The following is a 21705-nucleotide window of genomic DNA, read 5'->3' as shown; positions in this document are numbered from 1 at the left end:
CCGAGTGCCAGAGAGCGACAGATGAGAAAAGCCGTGCCGGGTGCCGCATGCTCAGGTGCAAGCAGGTGGTCGCCAGCTATGCTCAAAACGACGTGCGGAGATTCTGTCAACTGTCAATAGAGTCAGAAGGAGGAATTTCCCTGTGTCAGTTATGTTTTATGCGTAATGACTAGGACGGCAACCTGCTTACTGATAAACCGACGGTTGCAGCCAGGTGGAAGGAGCATTCTCAGGCGCTATTGAACGGCGAGGAGCCGAATGAGCAGAACAGGAACAAGATGACGAGTATGAGTGAAGAACAAGCTTTGGAGCCACCAACACATGAGGAGGTGAAAAAGGCGATTGGTGAGCTGGAAAACGGCAAGGCCGCTGGGAAGGACGGTATCCAGGCCGAGCTTCTAAAGGCGGGAAGCGAGCGGCTGTACTATGCGATCCACCAGATAATACTAAGAATCTGGGCGGACGAACAAATGCCGAACGACTGCAAAGTGGGGCGACTCCATACAAAGGCTGGCCAAGCAAAAAAAGTGTCGATAAATGCAACAAAAACTTGATATTTACATAATTTTGGAGCGCTGAACACGAATTTGGCATCCATTTTTTGTTTGGGGCCGTCCATAAAGCACGAAATCCAATTTTTAATATTTTTTTGACACTTTTTCCCTTTTTTATAGAATTATATGATCTTTGACCACAAGTAGTGCCACCGGGCGTCCTCCCCATTGAAAAAAAACGTAATTCATGGACGACCCCTCGAACTAAACAAATTTTGCCTAAATATATATATATATATTTTTTAAATACACTAAAACAACATAGTTAATACAAACTAATTACAAATTGAAAAAGTCATCATCATCATCATCTTCCTGTGATCACTTAAATCTTGAGATGAATTGTTTCCAAAAAATTTGAAGTTCCATATACTTATCAGCAGGAAAAATGTCTTTCGCTGCAATTTTCATTTCTTCTACTGATTGTCGATGTTTCATTGTTTCATATATATGTTATCTTCCTAATCTGGTTTCTATGGTTGAAAGAGGATACTTAAATACATGCATAACACCATGAATTGCCAACTTACTAGACATTGAATTAGGTAGTGCCGCTGAAGTTGAAGGGTCCATAATAAAATTTAACGAGTTTATGAATTTGAAAACCAAGACACTGCACAGTGGTTCCCCCATAGGTCATAAAGCCAAAAATCAAATTTCATTATTTTGGTATTTCTTCACCTCTCAGCATCCTTTGTAGTCTGAAGCTAACAATGGCATCAATTATTGTTTTGTATTACGAAGGAACTGTTTACTGTGGGACTTGGAAGTGCGCATAGTTTTCACTTTTAAACAGCTGTAAGAAGTATGCTATTAGGTTAAGGTACATTTTGGTATAAATAGATATCACCAATGTATTTTCATTTGTCAATTCAACAATGTTCTCAAGCGAATTTACGTAAGTGCAATACATCAAAATGTTCGCTAGGTATCGTATATATGTCCGAAACATAATTTGGCGGCCGAGACCTGCCCATTGGTTTGTGAGAAGTGAATACAAAATGGTCACTTTTGGGATGTATTCTTCGTTTTTGTTTTGTTTTTGAGTGTTTTTTTTTCGGCGGTAATATTTGGCAACCCCTTTCCGACGAATACCTTTTTACGTAAATATATTTCTAGGTTCATTGCTTAGATGTTCATTTCTCAAAATGCATATCTTTAAAATTTGAACTGAAAAATCTGGAAGAATTCATTAGAAGATACAAAATGTTTTAGAATCAATACACTCATCACTATATGATTATTATAACTTGAAGCTAGATGAATAGTAAGCTCGAATACATTACAGTTGCACACGATTATCAGTTCCTTGGAAATAATGTAATAAACAAAGAGCAACTGCATAAAAAGATATGCCACATGGTTGAATGAAATAGAGCAGATCTATCTTTTATTATCGAAGTATGATAACAGCACCAAAGAGAGAACAGTTTTTTTTCGTGGTCAGTCGAGAACGCAGAAAGATTTTTATTTTATCACTTTTTATGACATTTTGTGTATTATATTTTTTGTTCTTTGTTTGTAATTTCCTTAATATGTATTACCATATTAAATAATTGTTGTGAACCAAACATATCCCTAATTTTCAAACACACATCGAAAAACACACTTCTTTTATATGTAAACACTCATTAAATTTGTGGCATCGAACAATAAAAGTTTGAAAATTGCATAGTTAAAATATAGTAGTCAAGCCAAAGTTGGTAAAAGATACCAGTACTTTTAGATGACCCTTGACCACGAATCCATAAAAATACTACAAAATAGATGTGATTTTCAAATTCAGCATCGAAAAATACACTAAGATTGACGTTTTGAACTCAAAACATAAGAAAACAATATTTATGACCGCCCTTCTTAGAAAACGGAACCACTGTGCCTGGAACCACTGGAATGACACAACGTTCTAAATGAATACGAAAAGATGCGGAGGGCGACGACTGTCCTTTGTTTTTATTTTTTTATCATAAAGCAAAATGTGTGCTTTACTTTTGTATGCAAACGAGTGCGAAGCAAAAGTAATCTACAAACGGGCTATTGTTAGCCGGAGTTTGATGGTGTGAATTTGCTGCTAGTATTTGACACTTCAATCAATTTAGCGAATTTCATTATCATGAACTGAAAAGGGCTGAATGTTTTCATTACTGTTTTAAATTTGCAGAAAGTGATAAAGTTTGACATAATTAAAAATTTTTAAAGATTTTTTTACTGTTTTCTTGTTTAACACTTATAATATAACTTTTTATTAACAAATTTTGTGATTTATGCCTAACTTTATATTTTATCCTTACGGATTAGGTACGATATCATAAATTTTCATTAATGGGGTATCATGGTTATGATTAAAATTAATCCTGGATGAAATTTCAACTTCAAAAATAAAAACTACAAAAATCTGCTATATCTTTTTTCACTAAAGTGACAATTTGCGCAGTTTTGCGCTACAGCGGACAGTATACATTTGAAAGCTTACGTTTTTCCCTAATTTTTGAATGTAGTCACAACCGTGGCAAACTGCGGCAACTGAACTTTTAAGCTACTTTTCTACAAAAAATCACGTTTTTTTTAATTTTTTTTAGTGTCAGGCCTACTATAACCAAATTTTACAATATCTAATGAAAAGGGTTTGTTTTTCACAATATTTTCAACAACTTTTCCTTTGACGTCAAAAAAATCCGAGCGTTTCAAAATAATGTACTTTTATTCAAAAAAAAAGACAAAAAACGTCAGTTCGCCAAGCTTTGAAGAGTCATAAAAAATTCAAATTTCAGTATATTACGCCCAAATTTTGGATTTAGACACATAAATGTTATAGCAACAAAGGAAAAATATTATGAAACAGCTAAAAAAAAAAAATTTTTTTGGCTGATGGCCAGCGATTCCCCACTGTGGACTGGTTGGAAGGCTTCATATGCCTTATCTATATACGTATATGCCCTATCTATATACATATGCCCTATATATATACGTTGCTTAACTCAGCATATAAAGTGCTCTCCCGTATCCTGTTCTTCTGACTGAAACCGTTAACGGAATCCTTTGCTGGCGAACACCAGCCTGGTTTTCGAAAGGGGCGTTCCACGACAGATCAAATCTTCACCCTGCGACAGATCCTCGATAAGTTCCGGGAGTACAACTTACCGACTCACCAACTGTTTGTGGATATCAAGGCGGCATACGACTCAGTGAAAAGAAACGAGCAGTGGCAGATCATGCTGGAACACGGTTTCCCTACAAAACTAATTAAGTTAAGTCGTATGACGCGGGAGGAATCGAAATCGTGCGTGCGGATAGCTGACGAGACATCAGCCGCGTTCGTAGCTTTGGATGGACTGAAGCAGGGTGATGCGCTCTCCAACTAACTGTTCAACATCGCTCTTGAGGGTGCAGTACGAAGAGAAAACGTGGAAAGAAACGGTACGATCATCACGAAATCTCACATGCTTCCTTGGTTTTGCGGACGACATCGATATCATCGGCATCAACCGTAAGGCCGTGGAGGAGGCCTTCGTACCTTTTAAGAGGGAAGCAGCGAGATTGGGACTTGTCATTACTCTGCCAAAACGAAGTACATGGTAGCTGGCAGGGAGCGTGGGAGTTCCCGTTGTGTTTGTGCTAAGGTGGAGATAGATGAGGAACAATTTGAAGTGGTTGATGAATTCGTTTATCTTGGTACGCTTGTGACATGTGACAACGATATGAGCCGTGAAGTGAAACGACGAGTTGTAGCTGCGAACAGGGTCTTCTACGGACTACGTAACCAGCTAAGGTCCCGTAGTTTGCAAACTCGCACAAAACTAGCGCTGTATAGGACGCTGATACTCCCGGTGCCCCTTTACGGACATGAAGCATAGACGCTAAAGGAAGCTGATCGACGGGTGCTCGGAGTTTTTGAGCGTAAGGTACTGCGATCGATACTTAGCGGTAAATAAGAAGATGGAGTGTGGCGCAGACGCATGAATCACCGGTTGTACCAGGTATACAAACATGCTGATATAGTGGAGGTAATACAGCGGGGCTAGCATCAGTGGGCTGGACATGTAGCCGAGAGAGCCGTCAAAACTATCTTCAGTAGAGAACCAGGAAGAGGCCGTCGACTCCGTGGTAGGCCTCGCAGGCGGTGGATGTACGCGGTGGAAGAAGATACACGATCTGCTGGTGTACGGGGAGACTGGAGAACGGCTGCCCAAGACAAAAGAAGCTGGACATCTCTAATTCGTTCGGCCCTAGACCGGTGAACGGTCCGTTAGCCAACAAAGCAAAGTAAAGCGAAGTAAGTAAGTAAAAACTTACTCAGAATAAATTGTCTGCCGTAACTGCAGTAAATTAATGCACATGATAATGCCAATATAATTCTTAAAATCGACCGTTGGAACTTTGAAGAGTTTGAGACCTTATTATCTCATTAGTTAAATTGGTAATGAAAACATCAAGTTATTATTCTACTTATATTCTATTCTAACTCATGCAGAACAAATTTTACACCCCCCTTTAGAGCCACCCTGCTGGCAAACGTTACACTCCGATCGATCTCGCCATTGCATTGAAAAGAAAAGCCGTTGATGGTTATACTCCTGTAACCAGTGAACTGTATGCTTTTTAAAGAAGCAATCATATCGAGGATGCTTTAAAAATCTGACCTATAAACCCACTCTGGCCGGTTCCGACGGTAGTCGTTTCTTATATGTCCTGCCTGTCAACACTACCAACAGCAGCAACAGCAGCAGGTATCATAAACCGAAGGTTTCATGTACAACGTTTACGACGTCGATTGTGCCCTCCATCTCCGTCAAGCTGGTGCTAGGGGCTGCCGAAGAATTGCACCATCATCGATGCCGAACGCCAAAGCAGTCGACCGAGGATGCACTTGTTGACTAACTTTTGATTTACGGCAACTCTGGGTTGGCTTTGCCGGTAAACGACAGCAAACTCATGTTTCATCGCATGTTGTAATCGATCGAAAATTGATGCCAGTAAAAAACAAAAGCATGCATGCAAATTTTGCTTCGCCATATTCCGCTCTCTCTACGTCGTCGTCGTCGTTGAGCACAGGAATCAGCTATGGGCCATCGGGTTGGCTGGAATAAATCGAGCTGGTCAGGGCTTGTATGTGGTTAGCATAGCGATATGTTCGAACAGAACTGTCAGGTTTTGTGAGCCTAAGGGATAAAAAGTTTACCTTTATTTGTGGTATACGAGAGATTATGCGATTGATGCGATATCGTATGCAGGTCATCATTGGAGGTGCATTGACTATATTAAAAACCGATTTCCCTAATTTTGTAAGGCAGATAAGTGATTAAAAACATTATCAAATAAACTTATTAGAACAAAATATTTAGCACCCATTACTAGTCATAAAAGTGCTTCTATAAACATCGGTCGTGAATCAACTGCTTGTGTTATGGATTAACTCATTGACTAGTTTGAGTCCTAAGTGTAACACAACTATAGTTTTCACCCATGTGCTACAACTTTCATCAGTACATTATCCCGGCTATCATGCTGAACAATCGTAAATCTCGCCTCGTCACGTTATGAAAATATTATATGCTAAACAACATTTACCATACGTCGTAAACAAGCAAATCGTGCACAATCACACGCATACACAAACATTGTGGGCGGTCGTGCCGAAATTGTGGGTCTACGACGGCTTCCGCAGTAGTGTAGTGTATGTAGTAAAACAGTTTCTTCTGACGGGACGCACCCCACATCGTTCATACTCCAGTGGGTGTGTATAGCTAGCGAGCCAAGAAGCCAGGTCGTGTACACCGTTTTCCGTAATTTACCGGCAATTTTCCACTTTACCAACCACCAATTCCATGAGGCGAAGGCGATGTCAGTGGGTTACGCGTTGATGTAAGATTTATGCTACCCTTGTACTGCTAATTGAAAAATGAACACGAAACGTCTATTATTACACCCGCTCCAAGCAGCGTTGTATATCAAGTTTTGGACCCCGGTTTTCTTCGACGTAGGTAATTAGCTTGGTGGCTATAAGAGGTTCCTTATCCGGTACCCCGTTATTGCTGATACATATTCAACGGCTGCTTGTGGTGACACACGAGGACAGAAGTACACCGCTTTCCGTCCAACCGTGATTGTAAATGTAGCTCAATTGGATAACTTTGTTTGAAGGACTGCCAGTCGCAGTGCACAATTCACAGCAGTTATTGAAATGCTAATCAAAAGGACGATAATGCAGGTGATATGAAGTTGTAAACATTTTTGCATGTTATCGGCTACACTCGGTCAGCTTCTAGTGACAGAATTTCTACGCCCTAACATGCAATCTTTTATTTGCTGACACACATTGAGGCAAATTAAGGTGGAAAACCTTTTTACTAAGAAGTATTCTCTCTGTATTATTATTTATTTTTGTCTCGACTCTCGTGGTATCCCCTAGTTTTAGCCCTCTAATGACGACACACTGTGTCTGGAGATTCTTTGAATTTTCTGCAAGTGTAACTTGTTACTAATTTTCGCGAGTGACGGCCAAAGTGGGAGACAGAAACAGTACGTGATCGATGACTGCAACAAAACCTTGTTAAGATCTGGTGTAGCCTGCGAGGATGATAAGAAATCCTAGTAGGTCCCAGCAAAAAAAAAAAAAACAAAGTTATTGTCGCAGGTCACAAAGATGCATCAGATCACATCAATATGATGCTAATGTCTTTTGATGCAGTTGAAATATTAGAGATGAAACACACATAAAGCATACTGGATGGAGCAAATAAAAACATAATTTCTATTATTAATTTCTAAAACTAACACACAATCATATTTTTTTATTATGTGTAAAACCACGGAAATCTGCATGCTTGAAATTCCCTTTTTGGAATACTAAATATACCGATTGGAATTCTTTTACCGATGCTCTAGAGCCAAAATTTCACAAAACTCGTCCTGGTGGAACACTGAACTTGCAAAATTACTCAAGAATTGCAGAAAGGCTTGGAACAGACGTCATACAGAAGAAGTGACTGCTTTTAAAATAACACGACAGATTCACAAAAAAGCGCTGAACACCTTCGAACGACGGGGTTGGAGAAACGCAATTTTTCCTAGTGTAAATGAAACTGTCAGACTTAATAAAGTTACAACAAAGTCTAAGGGTTTTTAAAATAATTTTTTTCTACTCCTTCCGACACTTAGGTGGCAGCCTGCCGGCAAATTACAATCTAGATACTAAGATACAGGTTACATCGCAAAATCCTGTAGAGAAATAAAAGATTTGTTTATTCCAAAAGAAGGCTTTCGGCCAATCAGCTTGAGTTTCTAACGCCTTAAATGATTGGAAAGTCATCGATCATTCGTAATGAAAGTTTGTCGAAATGACCTCTTCATGAAATGCAGCATGCATATCAAAAAGAAAAATCCACATCTACTCTTTCACACCGTGTTGTCCATGATAAAGAGAAAACCTTTTCGAAGAAGCATTTCTGTATAGGAGCTTTATTACACCCAACGCAAACGGGGAATATTTTATTACTTTTGGGCAATTTTTTGTTACTTTTTGTGTCTTATGACTGCGCATTATACACAAAAAGTAACAAACAAAAAGTAATAAAAATTATGACGGCCACACGCTTGTATGTGTTTCTGCAGGAGAACATACAGCCAAGCACCGCAATGCATGTGTTGGCAAGACTTCACTCGCTGCATTTGTATTGATGCAACGATCTGGTTCATTTTTGTCTCCCTTCATCCACACATAATCAGAATCTCAACCGTCAACCTCAAATGTCCAATTAGAAACACTTTCGTTTCGTCCCCCAGTGTTTACTTGAAATGGAAATATGTAATACTGTCTGACCAGAGTTGCCGAAGTTGCGAATATTGTTCTGGAAGGGCACGAGTTTTGTATATTCAAACAGGTCCAAATGAGTTTCCATGAACCAATGATTATGTGCTGTAAATAGCTTGCAAGAAAGCGAATGTTTTTATTTTTCTCTAACGCAGTTTACAGATCGTGATGTCATTTTAGGGCGCATTTCAAGTCTTTGAAATCATCAACGTTTGCATACTCTATGACGGGGAAAATGTTGCTTGGCAGCTCTTGTCATATTTTTTCGCATATGCATTATGCATACAACGAGCGAACTAATACACGCCCACCGGATGAATTTGAGATTGAAAAAACTTGTAACATGTGCAACTTATGCGACGGTGTGTGATTTTTTTTGACTTGAGGTGGAAAGGGAGCATTTTTCGACAGAAAAAACGTTGCATGTGGTTGAAACGACCATTATTAGATAGTCGTACTCTCATAACACGTGCTAAATATATGACAGTATGTGTTGTTACTTAGCTGGGGAAGAATTTTATTGCTTTTTAAGTAATGGATTTGTTACCTAAAAGGTAATTTTGCGCTATTGCTTTTGAAGTAATAAGGAAAAGTTTTGCGTGTAGATATTGAGGGAGCATTCGATAATGTTAAATTCAATGTTTCAGTTGAAGCGGCAGATTTTCATGATAAGTTATCGTTACCTGAATACTGAAAATACTTGGAAATTGTTCTTTGAACTCGTCGTTCAAACGAACCCATACTAGAAAGTATCGCTCAAACTCTCTCCAACGTATTGGATTATGCCAACGACAGATACGCTTCAAAGAATCCCTTATTTCTTGCGTCCCGACAGCCGCGGTGAACGAAAGAACTTTGGCAGTGAAAATCCGAGAAGATGTCCGTACACTGTCCCTAAAGCGTCTCTATGCGAGAATTAACCACACATTCGAAACTGCAGCGAAAAATGCTTTCTCCGATATCAACCCAATTTACTGAAGAAGCTCAAGTCTCATCCCAAGCAGTTTTGAATGTTCGTCAATCAACAGCGACATGAAGGTGGGATACGCTCCTCTATGACATGCAATTGTGAGGCGGCATCCACCCCGCAGGACATTTGTTAGCTTTTCCCCGAGAAATTTGCCGACGTATTCACCAATGAGATCTGATCGATCATCACGTTGACTGTGCCGCCAGTAATACCCCACTATGGACAGTTTGAGCCAAACTTTGAATGCTTTTCATTTAAACTCGACGATGAGAGCTTGCTGTCAAGTCATCCCTAAGCCAGGGACCTGACAGGATTTCGTCTACGTTTCTCAAAACGTATATTGACATCCTGGTATTTCCGCTTCTGCATGTTCTACAACTATCGGTCGCTTTTGATATTTTCCCGTCCTGCTGGAAATTGGCGTACATATTTCCAGTAAAGAAGAATGGAAACAACCACGATGTAGGCAATTATCGTGGCATCACCTCATTCTGTGCTGTTGTCAAACTGTTCGAGCTGGTCATCATGGAGCCTTTACTCGCTCACTACAAGACTTTTAGATACCACAAACAGTAATTTCCTTTGTCGCTCCACCGTCACTAGTTTGCTTTGTCTTACTTCGTACATCAGTGATAGTATGGCGAAACGTGCCCAGACGGGTGTCCTTTACACTGACTTGACAGCTGCTCTCGATAAACTAAACCAGCGCAGAGCCGCCACTAAACTTGACAATTTTGGAACCAACGGAAATCTTTTGCTACAGTTTCAAACGTACCTTACCGATCGCCGTTGAACCGTTGCTATTAGGGGTTGCCAATCCTTATATTTTGACGTTACGTCTGGAATACCGCAGGGAAGTCATTAAAGACCGCTTATCTTCCTGCTCTATTTGAATGACGTGAACCTAGTTATTAAAGAAACTTTATCTTCAAGTTCACACAACTGAAGACTGTCACTTCCTTAAACGTCAGCTACCCAAGTAACACCTGCAACATCTTTTTCGAAAAAAATAAATGAAAAAGTTACAAATGAGTCATAAATAAGTTACAAGGAAAACATTAAGTTTTAATTCACTCGCATTGATGTTTTAAATCGGAATGATAAGTTGAAGTTGTATATGCTTTGCTGTTAAAACAGATTTATAACATGTTTATAACCAGCTTTTTTCTTGAGAATACAAGAGAAACAACAGTGTTGAATATGTGTTTGACAGCAAAACGTACAGTGGAGACAAAATTGAAAAATGGCCGCAATAGTTGTAGTTCAGTTTTAAATCAGCTGTAAATGTGATTTGATGGTGTGAACTATTTCTTCTCCATCAAGTACGGTGCAGATCAGAAATACTGTTATTATATTCAAAATAATAATAAAATTTTTAACCCTCAGAGAATGTATGTTTTAATATACTTAAAGTTTACAGTAAATTACAATAGCGATAATTTGATGATTAACAAACAGTAAATGTGGAGTTGATGATTGGAAAATGTTCTAACTGGGGAGATAGTTCATAAGAAAATTTCGAAAAATTTCCCACCTGTTGGACTATATTTTTCGAAAATTTCTAATTAACTGTAATAAACATTTTTCTATTTTTTTTTAATTAACCGTACTAAACATTTTTTGACCTCCCAATTGGTCTCGAGGTACGATGCTGGTCTAACAAGCCAGTTATCGTGGGTTCGAATCTTGGCTCGGGAGGTTCTATTAGTGTCAGTAGGATCGTAGCGCTAGCCCAGCAAATGTCCTGTACACTCAACAGTTGGCTGCAAAACTGGTACATGTGCCATTTTTACACTTTTTGGGTTTTTTGCATAAACTGATGCAGAACGCAATAATATACTAGAATATCCAAGAAAAACCGAGAACTGATATCCTAAACCAAAATTATAGCCAACACAATTTTTGGTAATTAACACAATCACCATTTCGTTGAAAGCAAAAGTGGTACATGTTCAGTCTGTGCATGTTAGATGAATTGTAAGTCGAGGATCTTAGGATATAAAACAATCATGTGTTCACAAAGTTGGTCTAGTGATTGAGTACTTTCAGATGAAGATCTGACTGCTTTGGAATTTTCTCACTACGTGGCGCTAGTGTACCTGTGACTATTATGTAACAGAAAGCATTTCGCTCTCAACGTTTTCTGGTTGTCATTATATTTCCCATAGAACAAAAGTGGTACATGTTTTTCCATGAAAGTTTATGTAAGTTTTTCAACCAGAACTCGTTATGCTTTCATGTGCCGGTTTTTTGAAACCTTTCCAGCAATGATTTAGTGCAGTTATGTTGGAAAAAACTGTTGAAAATGATTTACTATTTGAGTGTTTTCGTTTTTTTGCGGCTCCTGAAAAATTTACTTAATGGCACATGTACCACTTTTGCTCTCAACTTCTTGGATCCTGAAGTCTGTAGAAGTGATCAGGATAAACATCTTAGAGTCATACTAGATTTTGAATATAATTGGTCTGCTCAGATCGCTTTTAGAATCAAATCGACTTCATACCAATGAATTTCTGCTTGATGGAGGAGCTGGAGCCGGAGTTTATTCATGTTGTTGCAACAATTCTTTCAACAAGGTATCAACTGCACAATCTTTTATGCTGAAATCTTTGCGATCATTTGCGGAGTACTGGCAGCTCTCTAACTTAATTGGTCGAAAAGATTATTTATGTTCGTACAGTAAAACTGCGGTCAAAGCACTTGGCTCTCACAATTCTAGCTTAGAAGAACATAGCATTGTGAATACTGTTTATCATTTTTGAGGCATCCAAATTCACAGAAATGGTTAAAAAGCTATTACCTTTCGTTTTTTTTTTTCAGCTTGAGCTCTAGGGTAAAATCTTTGTTGCCATCGCTTGTTGCATTCCACTGAATCGTGCGCCGCCTTGAAGTCTATGAACATTAGGGTGGGGAATCGCTATATGAAAAAAACGGAACTTGATAGCAGAAAGCCAGAACCAAGTTTTTTTGTTCTATTAGGAGCCCCGAACAATCCTAAATTAATCGGAAGTCGATTGGTTTAGTCTCCGCTTGGCGCATTGCATTTCAAATTTATATGGAGATTTGTATGAAAAAACCAACTTTTTTGCATTTTCCATTCTAAACAGCTCAAAGTGGCTCAAACCATATGTTTCATGACTTCAAATGGTTGGTTTTTTGATGCCCAACAACTGGGCCGAAGACATTAAAAAATACTGGAGCTGTTCAAAGTTGAGTATATCGAAATTTATGTTGCAAATCATTTTTTCTGCCAACACTGCCAGTGTACCGGCGCTAGTCAGATTGCCATCAGAAGTAACCTCTGAAACACGTTGTAGATCCTACCTACGCCTAGAATATTGACCTGAATTCGTTTGATAGATCCAGCTGAGTGTATAAACTCGTTACGACAGGTTATTTCTGAAGAGAATCCTACTGGCGCCGGTACATTGGTAATGTTGGCAGAAAACAAGATTTTCTGCATTTAAATCACTCTTATTAATAGTTTCAGTGCCTTCTGCAAAGCTGTTAGGCATCTAAAATACTATACTTTTACATAATGTAGTGCATTATTACATCATTATTGAGCTCTCTAGAAAGGTACATGCAAAAAAGCAGGGTTTTCCATATAAATTTTCATACAAATTTGAAATGCAATGCGCCAAGCGGAGACTAAACCAATCGACTTCCGGTAAGTTTAGGGTTGTCTGGGGCCCCAAAAGGAACCAAAAGAACTTGGTTCTAGAAAATCGATCATTTTTCCCACCCTTATGAACATAATACTTTTGATAGACATCTGGTCCGTTGTTGATCGTCCCGCTCGAAAACCGCACTAATAGTCCCAAACAAAAGCTTCAAGTTCCTTCCAATTTTCGTAGCAATCGGTTAAAAAATTAGCTATGCATCCGCTCAAATGCAGAAAATAGTAAATTGATTATGCGAACTATTAAAAATACTATTAAAAATAATTAAGCCTTGTGGAAACGCAGATTTGAACTAATCAGAGCTGGTATTCATGCATGGATGCAATTTATTAATGCTTTCTATTTCACAATCGATAGTATAACGGATATTCAATAAAAATTTCTTAAGTAATATTCTAAAAATAAAATTTAGTATTTTTTTATTAGAAACATAACGGGTTTTCTAAAAAAAAAAGTCAGTGTTGCCAAAGAGGCCGTGGTCTCGTACGGCGCAACTAGGAGCAGATTCTCTCACAAGAGCACTAGACGTCACTGACATCAATCCTTCGGATTGCCGTGGTCAGCTACTTGGTGTCCGTGGCCCACCAATTATAATTATTTTTGTACACCAAGACACTGAGGAAACCGAGTCCTCGGTTGGATGGCATTGCGGCAAGTTGGCCGGGTTCCGTTCCTTGGGTACGTACGGTATCTGTTTCCCTCGAGATACGCCAACGTCTTCTTGGCGCACTTCCCATCAGTACAATGCTCCTCCAAAAAACGGAACCAGAATCTTCTCCAGGCATTTCTTCCAATACAACTTCTAGTTGATGCTAAGTCCACTCGGTTTAAACCAAGGCTTTGAAATCCCTTTGTCGGAGATTGCAATATACAGAATAACTTTCTTCTCATACTTATGCTTATATCTGTACTTCACATCGGGGGGTGTGAAGCCTTGCCAGGATTCGGTAAACAATGCTCACGGGGACATTTTCGTCACAGAAGGGGTCTGCTGTAAACTTTTTTCCTTGACTTTCATGTGTTTCGAATAACCGTAGGTACAACGCAATCGCAGAGTGCTTGTTGTTTCGACGCCATCTTTGATCAAACTGACAGAACCCGAGCAAAAAAATACGAGGGATCCGTTTAATGCTCTTTACTTCTTTTGCACAGAGATATTGAAATCATTCTTATTTTTTAGTGAACAGCCGTTATTAAACTTACTCAACCGAGAATGCACTCTTTGGACTGTATAATAGTCTGCTCTCGGCTCAAACAAATATCTTTTTGAATAGCAATATGCAACACGTAACAGCGTTGCGTGACTGAAAGTGTGGCACCTTCTGCTGTCTGCTTCCATTCGCCATGAAAAGAATTTTATTATCTTCTTGCTTAGCCGCAACACGATACATACAATGTTTTTATTTGTGAGATTCATGTTTCGTACATTCGTAATACATACCGGATAAAATCATTTTGCGTGTTGTTGAAACTGGAAAAATAACCTACCTCAAGAAAAAAACGCGGATAAAACGTGCTTATTTATAATTTTTTCAAAAGATACAGTAAATATTATACCTAAAGCTGTAGATTTGTGTTCAAGATCTGTTTAATGAAGATAACAATACCTACATGCATACAAAACGGCACAAGGCACATCTGATTCTACTCCATTGTGATTGATTTTCAACCTAACTTTTCACTAACTTACTATTCAAATGATGTGTCAATCAGTAAACCATAAGTTTGAGGTAGCCTTCGCCTTTCCATCCAAACTTTGGCGTTTAATCAAAGTTTATTTAGTGGCATGCATTTTAAAACCACTTCGCTTAAGTAAGACGTATTCCTACGTCAAAAGAAAAGTTTGCTCCAAACTTATCACTTGTGATCACCCTCGAATGCAACAATGCAAGTGACGTTACAAACGGTTTTATCTAGATCTGCGTCAACCTTGTGGTTTACACACAACCCTTTTTTCTTAAAAAATGTTATGCTATTTTTTCGGAAAATTTAAATTATTTTTTACAATTTTGTTAACCCTCTAGTGCCCAATGCTGCCATTTGGCGGGATCCAGTCGAACCTCTAAAAAGCTTCAATAAATACTCAAAAAGTGTTTATAATGATTCATAGTGATTTTACCGAAGCCCGTCTAGAAATTAACTTGGGCACAAGAGGGTTAAAGACGTCACACTGCTCAATCAAACTGTTCAGGCTCTGAAAATCATTAAAACCATTTTTACAAAAACCCATTGCATAAATTGGTCGTGTTTAAAAAATATTCCATTTCCGTTTAAGGTGCATAAAAGCAATTTTTTAGACATAGGGGAACTGTTCCATTATTCATCTCAGCTCATCTATTCATCTCATACAACATGAAAACACAATTGAAAACAGGAAAAAAACGCATATTTTCTAACTAAACCTATCTGCTAATCCATGGAATGGATTCTTCTTAGTTCACTTTAGATTTCTCATAAAGTAGAATCCTCAAAAACTTACTTAAAAGCTCTAAATTTGATATTATAGTCAGGCATCTCCACTCGAAAACTCATTTATTTCTATCACCTACCTTAGAAAACCAAATCCGCGCATTGCTCTACACGACTACAACGGGACTCGTTCAGCAGCCAACCAAAGTTTTTTTCATCATTAGCGGACCACTTTTTATTTTAATCACTAAACAAAATCAATCACTGCACTAAGAATGCTTAAATCTTTGAAATGTTCACCTCAAATTTCCAAAAACAAGCTTGAATTAGCAGAAATATATGAGATGAATTTCTACAAATCCTAAATTTCAACTGTATTATTTTCATCTGTTTTCACTGCGTTGAAGAAAATTAAAAGTTACTAAATCAGTTTCTGTTAATACGAAAAAATCATACAGAAAATGTTTAATTATTTCTACATAATCGACATAAATCGACAGGTTACCAATTTTGCACGTAAACAACTACAGCGGATTCCTAGGTAACCTACTACGACGGCCTGTGGCTACGTTCATTCATGATAATGTGGTTCATTCATGATTAACAGTGTGATGAATATGGGGGCGTCGTGAGATGAATAATTGAGCAGTGATTTAAGTTTTGAGATGAATATGGAAGCGTTGTGAAAAATGGTTTGTTTCACAAAATTCAGGATAAATCTAGCTAAGTTTACTAAATATACAATGCTGGGCGATTCTATAAGAGCACGTAAGCGTATTTTGTTAATTTGTTCAATGATTTCGTGAAAATTTGTTGTTTGATGGTTGTTGCATTCTTCGTGAATACCGGCTTAATGAGATAAATAATGGAACAAATACCCTAGGCACTAGACAGAGGGATCGAGAACCTTTACTAATACGATTTAATAAAAATAACATCGAAGTTAGACGTTATGACGCAGAAACACTCGACCTTGCTGGCTTTTAGGTTTGAAAGCAAGGACCTCTTAACCATAATAAACATTCATACTGCATTGTTTGTTTATTGCAAAACAGTGTAAGCGAGTTGACATTTTTTTACAATGAAAGCCTCCAGTGTATAGTTGTACTTTGAAAATAAAAGCCCTTCAATTATATGGTAATCAATTACTCTATCAATTAGTAATGGTCAAATATTGTCCCATCGCGCGTTCAACAATTTTCTGCTTTTGTTGGCTCATCATTAATTTTAATTTACAAATATGTTTACCCCTATTCGACGCCATTATTCACAGCGAGCGCGATTTTGCTTACCGTTCACAGCACATGCAACATCCAGCGATATGTCATCCGCAATCCCGATTGCACGATTGCACGATTCCATGTCCAGTGGTCAACTCTTCACGATATATATAGTAGTTAGTGCTGACAATCGGTACACACTGTAATCAATATCAATTGTAAATAAATTTAAAACATGTGCACGCAACTCTAGCCAGTACACGCGCTCCCGATGTATTTACATTTAATTTTTCTCTCGCTGGGGATTGGAATTAATTACCTTCGTCGCATGTGGCCTTCGTGTTTGCTGCTTGCTGCCGCCACCAATATTGCGTGGAACATAGTGAAATATGTCAACTACCCATTGCTGCCCCAAAACCGATCACAGGCAGCCCTTAGTGTTCTCCATATTGACACTTTTTGAGGGTCACTCATTCCAGACATGTTTGCTTTTGAACTCACTGGTTGATGTAAAAATCACGCTTGCACAATAGTTTGAATAGCTTTGTATTTCAGATCGCGCAAAAAAAATGGCTGTCAATAAAATACGTGCACACGCTGAACAAGCAATAGTATGGGTATTCATGTCGAGCTCGTAAACAAATACCCAGCCGTAAAAATACTCACCTCCATTGACGAGTAATGGGAGATACACAGTTTACGGCTGGGTATTCGTATACGAGCTCGATGTGAAGACCCCTAGTGTAAATTTGTATGTAATGTGGCGCCCAGCATTCACTGGATCGACGTTGGAGTCCACGAGAAGAAAAGCAATCTAGAATAATGTCAATGTTGGTGAATCATCAGGTCCCAACCATTCAGGCATGGTTGGTTAACAATCACTTATTGAGCTTCTAAATACACACGAAGCGCCCTGAACATATTGTAATCACTCCAGCGGGAGTAAAGAGCAAAGGGTTGTATTTTTTCTAGAAAAACTAATCGATTAAAAAATTTTACAGCTCAAAACTCAGTCGAAATACGATTGAAACAGAATCAATTAATTAAAATCGTAGCCTGAAAATACATAACTGACTGAAGTTCATCCCTGTTATTTGAGTTGTGCCCCGCTGCGATTGACATGTGGAAATATTTCCTGCTGTTTGTTGCGTGTTAGTTTTTCCCACGAGCCTGTCACCTCCACCGGTACCGATGGTTTAAGTTTTGAAATATGCCGTATACCCCGAGCAGCTCCGGGGGAATTGATGCAACGCAGGGAACTGCTCTCTACTTAGACGCTTCTCACCACTCTATAGATCCTAGCTGCATATGCTTGCAGACTTCATTATTCGCCGGTGCTTTACAAGTCTCACAGTCGGTACACACACACTCCCAGAGGACAACATCAACAAGAACAACTGTATGGATGCCGGAACTTTGCATCGCTGCGAGAAAACTCAGCTCATTTCTAAAACATAGTTATTGCATCCACTGGAAGCCGTACTCCAGCTGTGAACCGCATCCGACTGGATGCAGGCATTAAATTCCCGTGTGGAGCAAACTGTTTCACTGTGTCACTCGTACCACGTCAGGAGAAGAAGCAAGTTTGCTGGAGTTTACAACCTTTCGGAAACAGGATTGATACTGTATTATTAAATCGCAATCTGTCCTGGCTGGTTACTGCCGGACAGTTTGACGGAAGTCCGTGATCGAGTGTCACACTGCAGCGCAGTACCAAGCAGCATTAAGTTCTAAATGCTCTTGCCTGACCGGAAACCGGTTGCAGCGGAATTGAAACCAGTTGCTGCATTTTACAACCGCGATGAGGAAAATTATAGGGAGCTTGCAGCGCATCGGAATAGTGACGTTATGGTCGATTGCTTTCGTGCAGTTCATTCAGTTCAGCCTAGGTCAATAGACGTTATTGGTGGGTGATAAAGTTCGTATGGATGGATGACTTTGGTCGAGAGCTCTGGAACGCTTACAGAAGAATGACTATGGAAGCTCGTATTTTTCGAATAAAGTTCGTGATATAAAACCATATATGGAGATTCAAACCCTGAAACTTGGGGCGAATCGTAATCGTAAATCGATCCACAAGTATCTGGGCTCTTTACAATCCAGTAGTCATCCGCATGAGTTTGCACCATCATCGTAGTTTGCAGATTTTCGTAGACCATTATAGAGAAATTGTTACGTTTTTGGGAGAAATGTGGGAGAAATGTTAAATTTTTATTAAACAACAAAGAATTGTATGATTGTTTTGACATTTCTATTTTTTTTTTTTTTTTTGTTAGAATTGATTGATCTTAGCAAAAAAAATTATATTCGGCCGACAAAACATTGTATTTATACTAGCAAAATTTTATACAATTTCCGATTTAAAATCGAACTTTAAAACAAACAAACTTCAGGTTCAAATATCTAACAGAGAATGACTGTTTCTTGTTGACAAACATCGCTGCCAGCGATAAATGTTAATGAAAGACATTTCAAAGCTAATGAATAAACCCAATTAACAAAGCAAAGCCTAGGTGATACGTTCCGATTCGGAACTTGACCTTCTGTTTTTATACACAGACTTCGCAGCCGACTGTTTAGTGTACAGGACAATTGCGAGGCTAGCGCTACGTTCCTACTGACACTAACAGTCTTTCCCGAGCCGAGACTCAAACCTACGACGACTGGTTTGTTAGGTCAGCTTCGTACCTCGAGACCATCTGGGAGACTGAATAATCCCAATGACTATGATCAAATTTCACAGTAAAGATTCAAACATATGACTGACCATTTAGATCAGCACTATACCTCACGACCAGTTAACCATCTGACAACAAACTTTTTTGCTTAAAAGGAACATCTTGCCCCAATTGACAGTACGGTGTGGTAGTTTCTGTTTCAAACGGAATAATCTAATACTTTACAAACACTGATCAAACATTGGATGAAAGAGCTGGTTGTCTCCGCTGTAGTGTTTTTCTCGTCAGGGGATCAGGTACCGGATGATTTATAGCCGGCTAGAGTGGAGAAAAACTTTCAAACTTGATAACACTAGCCGGCTCCGCAATATGTGAAGCATAGTTTATGGTTGTAACTTTAAACTTTCAACCTGTTCTAATTCATTGTTTAGAGAGAGAGCAAGGAAACTAGGTAGCTGCAAAAGTGTGGCTTGAACTTGAAATGGAATTATACGAGTAATTAAGTATTCCTAAAGTTATTATATTGACCGAGGGTTATTATATTGACCGAGGGACCAGCTAAAATTAAATGCAACGAAAGAATGATGCCCAGCAAAAGTATAAAGTTTTGAAACTCAGCCAATGCACAGTGGTCCAGAAGGACAATTTAGGCGGACATGAGCTTTTCGATGCAATTTTGAGGTTTAAGAGATATAGTTGCTTCTGAGAAGTTGTTTATTATAGTTGGGACCTTATTTTGGTATCAACGTAAAATAGGGTGGTCCCAAAATCAAAGAATTAGAAACACTAACTTTTTTATTTAAAAAAATAATTATACGCGTCCTTCGACAAAGTTGTAGCAAAAGAAATTCTAAGCAACTTTGCCATTAAAAGTTTTTTCGTATCTTTAAATTTGAGCGATTTAGAGACACTTTTTTTTTAGGGTGGTGCCAAAAAAATAGTTTTTCCGCTCTATTTTTTTTCAGTTCGAATTTTTCAGCAATGCTGTCTTCGAGAAAGTTTTAAGCCTTTAAAAGACGCAACTTTTAACGTTAAAAGGTCGTGAATATCTTTTGTTGGTAAAAAGTTACAAGCATTTCTATTTTCAAAATACGCCATTTTCGAAAATCGATAACTCCTATGGTCGCACTTGTAAAAAATATTTTACGATACCATTTTGAAGAGCAAACACTGATTTTCACTATATGCAAAAACTCGATACATGTTATTTTTTATTTGGAATAAACTGAATTTTAAACTCTTCTGTTTTCCAGTTAAAATGAATGACAATTTAGGCGGACATAAGCTTTTTGATGCCATTTTGAGGTTTTAGAGACATAGTTGCTTCTGAGAAGTTGTTTGTTATAGTTGGGACCTTATTTTGGTATCAACGTTAAATAGGGTGGTCCCAAAATCAACGAATTAGAAAAAGTAACTTCTATATTTGAAGAGATAATTATACGCGTCCTTTGACAAAGTTGTAGCAGAAGAAATTCTAAGCAACTTCGCCGAAATTTTTTTTGTATCTCTAAATTTGAGTGATTTAGAGACATTTTACCATTTTTTTTAGGGTAGTGCCCAAAAAAAAACGTTTTTTCGCTCTATTTTTTTTCAGTTCAAATTTCTCAGCAATGCTGTCTTCAAGAAAGTTTTAGACCTTCAAAAGACGCAACTTTTCGTGTAAAAATGTCGTGCTTTTCTTTTGTTGGTGAAAAGTTACAAGCATTTCTATTTTCAAAATACGTCATTTTGAAACATCGAAAAAAAATTGGCAGCTTGGAGTGCTCACGTGTTGGCTACACGTTAGAACGTGTACATACACGTGAGAAAAATCAAGAATCGGTAGCGTGCGCCTTTGTTTTTGCACTAAACATACGAATTTAGACGTATTTATGGTTCGGGAGTAATTCATCATTAGTAAGCGACAAACGATAAGATAGCACCACAAACACCATGACAAGCATGAATTTATTATTAAAACATAATGTTATCTGAAATCTCATTGAATACCATGAATTTTGTTTTGCGGGTAGTTGATCAAATACTTAAAAAAGCAAAGCAAAGCCTTGGTGCTACATTCCGATTCGGAACTTGACCTTCTGTTTTTTATGTTATACACAGACTTCACAACCGACTGTTTAGTGTACAGGACAATTGCGGGGCTAGCGCTACGATCCTACTGACACTAACAGTCTCTCCCGAGCCCGGACTCGAACCTACGACAACTGGCTTGTTAGGCCAGCTTCGTACCTCGAGACCATCTGGGAGCTAATACTTAGTTTTGTTAAATAAAAACATGAATGATTCTTCGTTTTTAAACTGAACCGGCTATTTTTTTCACCATTGCACAGAGGTCCAGATTGTCGATTTAGCGGTATTTAATTTTTTGTGCAAAAACAGCT

The 21705-nt window shown here is 38.4% G+C and overlaps 1 protein-coding gene across 1 annotated transcript in view; it reads left to right on the top strand.

The window, feature by feature from the left end:
- Window positions 1-278: 278 nt before the first annotated feature.
- LOC129720408 (protein mothers against dpp) overlaps window positions 279-21705 on the top strand; it is a 94814-nt gene continuing 73387 nt past the window's right edge. Inside the window, exon 1 of the mRNA XM_055671886.1 lies at window positions 279-381. Coding sequence (XP_055527861.1) covers window positions 279-381 — 103 coding nt within the window. The remainder of the gene's footprint in view (window positions 382-21705) is intronic.

Source organism: Wyeomyia smithii, chromosome 2, assembly GCF_029784165.1.
Source record: "Wyeomyia smithii strain HCP4-BCI-WySm-NY-G18 chromosome 2, ASM2978416v1, whole genome shotgun sequence".
In the NCBI taxonomy this organism is placed as follows: Eukaryota; Metazoa; Arthropoda; class Insecta; order Diptera; family Culicidae; genus Wyeomyia; species Wyeomyia smithii.
The sequence above is the reverse complement of the archived record's forward strand: the minus strand, read 5'-3'. Positions and strand labels throughout refer to the sequence as shown.